This window comes from Eptatretus burgeri, chromosome 3, assembly GCF_056783735.1.
Source record: "Eptatretus burgeri isolate ZD-2024b chromosome 3, Ebu_testis_v1, whole genome shotgun sequence".
NCBI classification, from domain to species: Eukaryota; Metazoa; Chordata; class Myxini; order Myxiniformes; family Myxinidae; genus Eptatretus; species Eptatretus burgeri.
The window spans coordinates 83,627,350-83,637,416 of record NC_140963.1 but is presented as its reverse complement, the minus strand read 5'-3'; the positions used below and the strand labels follow the sequence as shown (position 1 = coordinate 83,637,416).

General features: G+C 39.1%; 2 protein-coding genes across 6 annotated transcripts in view; one reads left to right on the top strand and one right to left on the bottom strand.

Annotated features, from left to right (window-relative positions):
• LOC147030331 (double-stranded RNA-specific editase 1-like) overlaps positions 1-7,839 on the top strand; it is a 67,193-nt gene extending 59,354 nt beyond the window's left edge. Inside the window, exons 2-3 of the mRNA XM_085874272.1 lie at positions 4,052-4,230; positions 6,132-7,839. Of these exons, the coding sequence (XP_085730398.1) occupies positions 4,147-4,230; positions 6,132-6,308 (261 nt within the window). The 5' untranslated portion in view covers positions 4,052-4,146 and the 3' untranslated portion in view covers positions 6,309-7,839. The remainder of the gene's footprint in view (positions 1-4,051; positions 4,231-6,131) is intronic.
• WDR37 (WD repeat domain 37) overlaps positions 7,739-10,067 on the bottom strand; it is a 201,670-nt gene continuing 199,341 nt past the window's right edge. For all 5 annotated transcript variants that reach the window (XM_085874265.1, XM_085874264.1, XM_085874266.1 and 2 more), the window contains 2 exons: positions 9,660-9,774; positions 7,739-9,363 (listed from right to left, as the gene is read on the bottom strand). In XM_085874265.1, the coding sequence (XP_085730391.1) occupies positions 9,223-9,363; positions 9,660-9,774 (256 nt within the window). In that variant the 3' untranslated portion in view covers positions 7,739-9,222. The remainder of the gene's footprint in view (positions 9,364-9,659; positions 9,775-10,067) is intronic.

The following is a 10,067-nucleotide window of genomic DNA, read 5'->3' as shown; positions in this document are numbered from 1 at the left end:
AACAAAACACACTCCTCGAGTTGTGGAGACTTACCCCGAGGCTGGAGGAACGGAGTTGATTGCGGTGGACAAGTCACACTTGCGGAGTGGCAGAATCGTCCCCCTCTTCACTTGACACTGTGCTGTCACTTTCTTCACCAGCAGGAACGGTCTCTTGGCAGCTGGTTGAAGGAGCATCCTGGATGGTGGATGGAGTTGGTGCTGCATCTTTTGGCTTGAAAAATGCATGGAGAGTGGGCTGGATGGCTTTCTTTTTCTTTGCTGCATAACGTTCCTTGTAGCAACAAAGGGCATCATAAACAACACAGCTAAAATCAGTGCTCCTTTCAAGATTTGGATCTTGCTCGATAACAAATTCTGTGGCACTTTCAAACGAGCTGAGGATTTGGCTGAGGTTTTTCATGGTGAGATGCTCGGATGAAGGTGTCACAGCATCTTCTTCTTCCTCAAGAGCCCACTGCTGTTCCAACTCCATAAGATCTTCATTGCTTAAGGGTTCTGCATGAGACTCCAGTAAGTCATCCACGTCCTCTTCGTCAACCTCTTCAAACCAACCTCCTGTGCCAGGTCTACAATTTGACTTGTAATCGACGGAACATCAGCAAACCCCGTGAAATTGTGGACACACTCGGGCCACACTTTCTTTCACACAGCGTTCATTGTGGAGGCACTCGCCTCCGCCCATGAATCCTCAATGTTTTCCAAAGCCATTTTTATGTTGTATGTTCGCCAAAACTCCTTGATTGATAGCTTGTCCTTATCAGTTTTTTGATAAGCTGCAGCATGGTATGCTTAACATAATAGGCTTTAAAAGCAGCAATAACTCCCTGATCCATAGGCTGTAAAAGTGAGGTAGTATTTGGTGGTAAAAATACTACCTGCACGTTTTCACACCAGTCTTCCATTTGCTGAGGATGGGCAGGAGTATTGTCTACAAGCAGCAAAGATTTGTTGTCAATGTTGTTCTCCTTGGAGATACTTCTCAACATGATTGGAGAAGTAATTGATCACGTAATCGTGGGTCAATGCCCTAACAAACGACGCGCTTTTTCTTGTATCACAGCAAGAGATAAAGGCATGCGACGTTTAGTTTGATCTTCTATCCACACACATAATAAACGCTTCATGTTGTTCATGGCACCATCTCTCATTCTCGTTAGTGTCGTTGCACTCGAACTGGTCGCAATCTGTGATATTTTCTTTATCTTTGAACGATCGAATGTACAGTCGATGCAGCGATTGCATGCGCGCGGCCGATTTCCGTTGTCCCTTCACCTCGTTCATGTCTTTTAATTATATCCAATTTCACCTTCAATGTGACAGCCTTTCGTTGTCTCTTGAAACGAGGTGTGCTCGGCAAAAGACTTGCGGGTCGCTTGGGATTCATACTGGAAGGTATGCAGGCGAGCGTGAGGAGAATACGTACAGTACAGCATACAGTACATGCGCAGTAAAGTGAAAGTGTGTTTATGTGATGTGCATCCTGTGTGATTGTTTTTTTTGCAGGCAGTTTGAAACTTTTTTTTGCGTTTTTCCTTGCAATGACATTATGATAGGCATAAAATGTTTGCGATAATTGAAAAATTGGTCATTAAAACTAAATTACGAAAAATCGAAACTACGATATGCGAACTTCCGGTTAGCGAGGACTTACTGTATATAATATATTATATATTATATATATATAATATATTATATATATATATTATATATAATATAATATATATAATATAATATATATAATATATTATATATATATTATATATAATATAATATAATATAATATATATAATATAATATATATATATAATATAATATATATAATATAATATATATATATATATAATATAATATATATAATATAATATATATAATATAATATATATAATATAATATATATAATATAATATATATAATATAATATAATATAATATAATATAATATAATATAATAATATATATATATATATATATATATATATATATATATATATATATATATATATATATATATATATATATATATATATATATATATATATATATACAGTAGACTCGGCGTAAGTCGTCACCATCGGGACCGAGAAAAAGTGACGACTTCGAAATGTGACGACTTACGCGTATGCGAACATTCATGATGACTGTGGGGTGAAGGATGAAGTCGCGCGTGGCCTGGACACATATCTGGACACATATGAGGACACATATGTAATATATATATTATATTTATATATTATATATATATTATATTTATATTAATATATATATATATATATATTATATTTATATTAATATATATATATATATATTTATATTTATATTAATATATATATATATATATATATATATATATATATATATATATATATATATATATATATATTTTCTAATATATATATATATATATATATAAATATATAATATATATATAAATATATAATATATATATATATATAATATATATATATATATATATAAATATATAATATATATATATATATATATATATATATATATATATATATATATATATATATATATATATATAATATATATATATATAAATATATAATATATAATATATATAATATATATAATATATATATATATATATATATATATATATATATATATATATATATATATATATATATATATATATATATATATATATATATATATATATATATATATATATATATATATATATATATATATATATATATATATATATATATATATATATGTATGTATCTTTATATATATATATATATGTGTATATATATATATATATATATATATATATATATATATATATATATATATATATATATATATATAAATATATAATGTATCTATATATATATATATATATATATATATATATATAATATATATAATATATATATATATATATATATATATAATATATGTATATATAATATATGTATATATATTATATATATATATATATATATATATATATATATATATATATATATATATATATATATAATTTGAAATTTGAACAAGATTTGCATAATGTGTAACTGAATTGGGAAACCAACTCTGAGGTCAAAAGGTCATCGGTCAACTCAAGATCAAACTTCTAAAATCCATTTTTATCTGAAAAAAATCGTCAATCTTCATCCGATTGACTTGATAATTAAACAGCAATTTCATAGTGCATTACTGAATTGGGAAAGCAACTATTTTTTTAGGTCAAATGGTCAAAGGTCAAACTTGTAAAACCATCAATTTCAATGTGAAAACTAATCAATTTTCATCTGATTGACCTGAGCTTTGTCAATTTTAATCTTAATGAAATGGGCAATTTAATGTGTCCATGGCAACCTTTGGAGAGGGTGGTGGATTTTGCAAGTATCGTGCTCTGCACGACGTTTTTGTCGTGTTTGTTTGTGAACAAAATATCTCAAAAAGTTGTGGACGGATTTAGACGAAATTTGGTGGAGAGTTTGGGGATGTGACAAGGACGAAATGATTCGGTATGTGTAGATTTTGGTGACGACTCGAATCTGGATTTGGATCTGAGAATTTCTTCAGTGGTTTTTCACCATTGAGTGAGAGGGCTAAAATGATATGGAGCATGATATTTCAAAAAGCTATGGATGGATTCGGACGAAACTTGGTGGGCAGGTTGGGTATGTAACAAGCAAGAATTGATTCGATTTTTGTAAGATTCAAATTTGGATCTGGATCCGAGCCTTTTTGAAATAAAATTTTCACCATTGAGTGATAGGGCTAAAATGATATATTGCACAGCCTGGTGGAGGTATTCGCTCAACTGAGTGCCCTTCTTTACACGATATAAACATTAACAATGTGGTTAAAGAATGAACACGTCACTATAAAAGAAAAAGCAGTTAAAGTCGTAAATCTACTACTTCATGCCACTTCTGTGTGACAATCATTTAAATTGACTGTGCACAGTGTAGAGGGTAACACCAGGAAAGGGGGTGGGGTGGAGGTGCAGATGGCCCATGAGTTTGAATTCAGCACGTTGATGCCCTTCCAAATTGTGTTGACCACAGGTATCAGCAATGCAGAGTCTCGGCAGCCAGGCAAGGCCCCAAACTTTAGTGTGAACTGGGTAGTGGGCGACAACAACCTGGAGGTCATAAATGCCATGACGGGGAAGGACGAGGCCGGTCGGTCTTCCCGACTCTCAAAGAACACATTCTTCTGCCGCTGGCTGCGCCTTTACAGCAAGGTGGGTAATGATGTGGCATTCACACCCTGGCACGAACATCATTAGCGAAATGGAATGAAAACCCTTTGGGCTTGCCTTAGGAACAAGCTTGACCTTCGTGATTGTGGCGGTGAATGGCACTCGGATTCTCGCAAAACTTTGTGTGAACAAGATGGTAAAATGGTCACCTTAAATGAAACAGCATAAGGTACTGCTTTGAGAGACTACTCTTTCAATTTCTCATGGAGAACATATTGTACAAATCTCATGCTTAGTAACTGCCATAGTCCTGATGGATTCAGCACTTTGTTGATCTTCCCAAACGCTTCTGGATTCTTCCTGCAAAAGGGTGACTGTAGTCAGACACCCAGCTACTGAGACGCGGGCAGAGATGTACACATGGTCAGCCACTTGGCCCAACGACGCCATTCTTCAATAATCAATTATTGAGTCCATTACACCAAGTGATTTTTCATCCGATTGACTTGAAATTTGTTTTGAAAAACTACGAACCCTTCACTCCCGCTTGTGGTTCACAGTGAAGTATTTTCTGTCGATTGGTCATCGCAAGACATATTGCCGTTTCAATATCTGACAAGCCAAGTGAATTGGCCTTGTGGTCAGTGGACAAAAAGGTTTTTACAGTGTGGAGTTCAACTTCTCATTTACCATGCTGTAGTAAAAGCAGCATGACCTTTACAATATCAAACTAACTCAGCTTTCTGACATTTTCTTCAAAATAGACGACATGCCAGAGCGATTCGTTTGCACGAATCACAAGCGATTCCTCAGGCGATTACACAAGTGCACGTGACGTTCAGTGTTGCACATTGCAGGTGGTTCTTCCAGATGAACGCCTTTATTTGAAAGAGTTTGAAATACACCCCAAGTTCATAAAAATTACACAATTTGTGATTATGGCACTGACCTCTCCTACGTTGAGCTAATTGTCCTATAGAATGCAGTCATTAACCTCAGTATCGATGGGTCAACCCATTCGGGAGGAAGAAAATCCGATTTGTGTGCATGCGATAGGAAACTCTCCACAATTGCCTGGCAACACCTTTCATCGTTTCTTGTAAGACTTGCTTACCTGTGAACCTTTCCTCCCAACATGTGCGCTCGATTGGCAGAAATCTCCAACTTTCGTCGTAGTCTCGGTCACGTCAACATCCTCCTTGAACCACAGCTGCAACTGCACTCGGAAAAATGGCCACTCTTCCACCACTTGCAGTACATGTATCCATAGTTCAACAAGTCACAGGATCTGCATTCAAGCAAAAAACAATGGAATTTTTGCAGCTCTTGCAGAACATGTTTCACCAAAATCCGATTTTGGAAGAAAAATATTGAGATTTAACTGGGCAGTGCACACCACCTACGAAAATCGATTAGAGGTACGTGCACTCGTCTCTGAGCTGTCTCGTCTGGCTTTGAATCACGACCCAGCAATCAACTGCCACCTTTGTGTTTCACATGCAGGGTGAGGCATCAATGTGTGTGCCATCCTTCGGATGGATATTAAGCCGGAGGACCTGTCTGCCAGCACGAGTCATTGGTGGATGTGAAGATCTTATGATGTCTTTCGTGAAGAGTAGGCAAGCTATCTCTGGCACCCTAAACAAAATTAGAAACTCCAACCAGAATCACTTTCATTCAACCATCAGGCCTGACCAGCCAGTTTGTGAAAAACTTGGGCGAACAACGTTCACTGGCTGACCCCTCAAGAAGGTGGGAACAATTTGGTCCATTAAAGTAGTAGTGGTGGTGGTGGTGGTGGTGCACATCCTCCACAATTTACATCCTACTTTCAAAGTTTACCTCTGCGCTGGAAAGAAAGCGTTTGTTGGAACGAGATCAATGACAAGAGCATGATTTATTTCTAATCACTGGTCCCACGTTTCTCCACCTCTCCTGTGCAGCTGCCACTGCGTACAACCAAGATGGTGTCTCGGCCCACCTTGTACAGCCATTTCAAGCAAGCAGCTGAGGATTATCAAGCAGCCAAGCAGCAGCTCAACGTCGCCTTCCACAAGGCCAGCCTCGGGAATTGGGTCAAGAAGCCCATTGAGCAAGACCAGTTCAGCGTCAGCACGTGATCTGCCTCATCTCCTTCCACCAACGAACCCTTTCACAAAGCAGGGAGTGTTGGACACCCGCGCCCACAATACCAATTTTAATTGACCGGCAAAACCCAACTAAGTGCACAATCCTCTGTGCAGATATTGTAATATAAGCATCCCTTTTAAGTGTACAAAAGATATTTTCATACGTCTATTCCCTGTGCAGTAAGCAGTCAGCTCGCTGCCCCATTTATAAGGCTTAAAGTTCTTTGTCAGTGTATAATTGTTAAAACTGCACTGTTCGTGGCAACCTCACATCCGGGTTCTACTTTAGCTGAACGATTTTTCTTTTGTCAATCAGCTTTTCGGTTCTATGTATTAATTCGTCATGTATTTATATATGCATTCACTTGTACTCGGGGGTGGGACTCGATGTGGAAGCCTCGTGCCCATCGTGCACCGGCAAGTCAAGGCTGTTCTTTAACTAGTAAGCGACCTGTAGTAGTAATGATGATTATTTATGGTATAGAACGATTTCATCTATCTTATTAGCATTAAAAGTATCGTAGTTTCATGTAAACATATGCTATGGCCTTCTGTACAATTATTCCTTTTGTGTACAAAATACAATGGGCTTTCAAGCGTCAGAACAGCTTTGCTGTACATTTCGGACAATGGCCCTTGAGTGTTCGGTGCCTGCCGTGCTCAATTTTGTGCTTATACAATTAGTGTAAACACAGGGCTTTGGGTGTGTGCGCGGAACGTTTCAATGGATCAAATTTGTCCTTAAAAAAAAAAAAAATTCAACAGCTCAGCCTCCGAATTGCCCAATCATCCCTTTCAGAGTGCTTTGAAAGATTGCCCTCTGAAAGCTTTTGGCTCAGACAGTGAGATTAGTTTAAAAGTGGTTGTAGTTGCTGCTGCTTTTGCAGACATCTGGAATGCTTTAATAGAGGTGTATTGGAAACCGAGAGTACAGACACATGTTGCTGGCCAAGCAAGCAATGTTCGGGTCGGATGTTTCAACCACCGAGTGGGCTTCATCTGGGACTTGCGAGCATAATATTGTGCGCTTTCACGCATCCATGAAGTAGGTGGCGGGAGCGTTATCACCTGACTACAACATGCAGACGGTGAGACCAAACTTCGTTTTCCATCAAGGTTTTTGTTAACAGAGAACAGTTTAACCACAATGCTTCGACCACACAAGGCACCATCACGTGCCGCTCACCGTTCAACAATCACCGTGTGCAAAGTGCTCGGTCTTTTGAAATGCAGCTCTGCCATCAACACCAAACTGCTGCACTCGGGTGCAGCCACCACCCTCTCTGCATGAGATAACCACAGAGGGATGAAGTGCACACACCTGGCTTCACTAGGTTTTTATTTATTTATACACGCAGCGCTTTTTGCTTATGGCTGTCCACACAGCTCTGAACCAAAAAGAAAAAAAAAATGACTGCAAAGATGTTACAAGCGGTTTAATACTGACAAAGCAGCAAAATGTGTTTGACATTGTACTCGAGATTAAATGTATTAAACATGCTTTCTTTCAATGCACACAAAATGACTGTCGTTTCACTGAGCTACAAAAGTTGAATCGCGGAGGATCGCAAACAACCATCAAATATTATTGAACTATAAATAGTGGGTGTATGATGCAAGCAAAGGGCCATCCTTTTAACTTTCAGAGCCAGTCCATGTCACAGTGGTGAGTAGCAGTGAGTAGCATTAATAATATGTCTGACGGGTCAGTAACAAGCAATTTAATGTATGTGGGGAATGCATGCGTGCAGACGGCACCGTCTTGTGGCTGGCAGCTGTGTGTGTTTAAAGCATGAGAAGATAAAAACATGCCATCTTCAAAACGCAATAGCGTCACCCATAACAAGCTTATGGCTCGTGGTGATCCAGCCAAATGGCGGTTGTGGCTTAATTTGAACCAAAACAAAGGTGGTGGCCCACACGAAGGGTGGGTGGAGATTGTTCTTCGAGCTAAAGTCCTTGATCGGGAAATAACAAGAAGAGAGAAAGAAGTGGAATGAAAGAAGGAAAATGGGAGGTGGTAGCATTGGGGGTGGTACAAAAGAACAGTGAAAGTAAAAATAAGTAAAAATAAATAAAAAAGAACGAGGAGAAAATAAACAAGACAGCGGCAAATAACCAGGGGTAAGAAGATAATGCAAGTTGTCGGAAAAGAGAGGAAGTCGTAGAAAAGACCAGAAGTTACAAAAGTCAACAAGTTGCCCTTTTAGCCCCTTCCCATGTCGTTTACCAATGTTAAGCTGATACAACGAGACAAACTTGAACATTCCATTTGTTTGGCCAAAGAAGCATCGGAGATGAAAAAGCTAAAGCGATGGAAGTAAAAATATATGAGGAAGAGAGCAGTGGAGGGTGAAGTGGGTGGGATGGGGCTGGGACCTGTGGGGAGGGAGAGAGCGAGAGAGAGCGACAGATAGAGACATATCGAGAGATAGAGATAGAGATAGAGATAGAGATAGAGATAGAGAGAGAGAGAGAGAGAGAGAGAGAGAGAGAGAGAGAGAGAGAGAGAGAGAGAGAGAGAGAGAGAGAGAGAGAGAGAGAGAGAGAGAGAGAGAGAGAGAGAGAGAGAGAGAGAGAGAGAGAGAGAGAGAGAGAGAGAGAGAGAGAGAGAGAGAGACAGGGAGAGAGAGAGAGAGACAGGGAGAGAGAGAGAAACAGGGAGAGAGAGAGAAACAGGGAGAGAGAGAGAGAGACAGGGAGAGAGAGAGAGACAGGGACAGAGACAGAGACAGAGACAGAGACAGAGACAGAGACAGAGACAGAGACAGAGACAGAGACAGAGACAGAGACAGAGACAGAGACAGAGACAGAGACAGAGAGAGAGAGAGAGAGAGAGAGAGAGAGAGAGAGAGAGAGAGAGAGAGAGAGAGAGAGAGAGAGAGAGAGAAGCCCGCCTATGAAATCATTGCACTTTCTTCTCCTGCATCAATGCTGTGGTGTTGATATTCCAACCCAGAGCTTGTCGATCAAAGCCGCAGGTGAACAGGTTACAGGCACCGTTCTCCTCACTCCACACTGTGCTGCACACCATGCGCCGGTGACCCTGCCACGCACACACCCGGACCTCATCATCGCCTGCCAAACCACGTCATCACGTCTGCAATTTATCCATGGCAACCACAGTGAACCATTTACCACCACAAATGTCTTTTTTTTTTAAAGAGCAAGATTGTGACAAAAATGAAAATGACATCAGTGAAAGGGGGGAGGGAGGTCAGGATAGAAATTGAAAGGATATGGTGAGAAAGTGGTGTCAAAGAGTCTCAGGCAGGGGAGGGCCAAGGACAGACATGGTGCGATGCAAGCACAAAGGTGGTTAAAGGGAACAAAAGGCCTTACCTGTCGATTACTTCTTGGAAGCCTTGCCAATCGTACCCCAGAGAGGTCGAAGAGGCGAACGTGTCGGTTATCGTGCGGAAGTGCGATAATCTTGTGCGTCGGGGACACGCAAATCCTATGGTGAAATTAGAGGTAAAATCCTCGAGAGGAAACACTAGAACCACAGTTAATAGTCCAAATTGCTGAACCAAGTATGATTTTGAGTCACTTTTCCACACCATAGGAAGCTCATTACACAAAAACAACTAAGGCTCCTACGGTCCAAGGCGATCAAAACGATAGCCCAAGGCAAAAGCTAATTGGACTGTACATCTGAACCAATTAAACCAAAAATCGTTCAAAAGCGACATCAAACACCGCTCTTGAAGCCTCTACCAAAGCTGTAGCTCAACATCCCTCAAAGTTTTA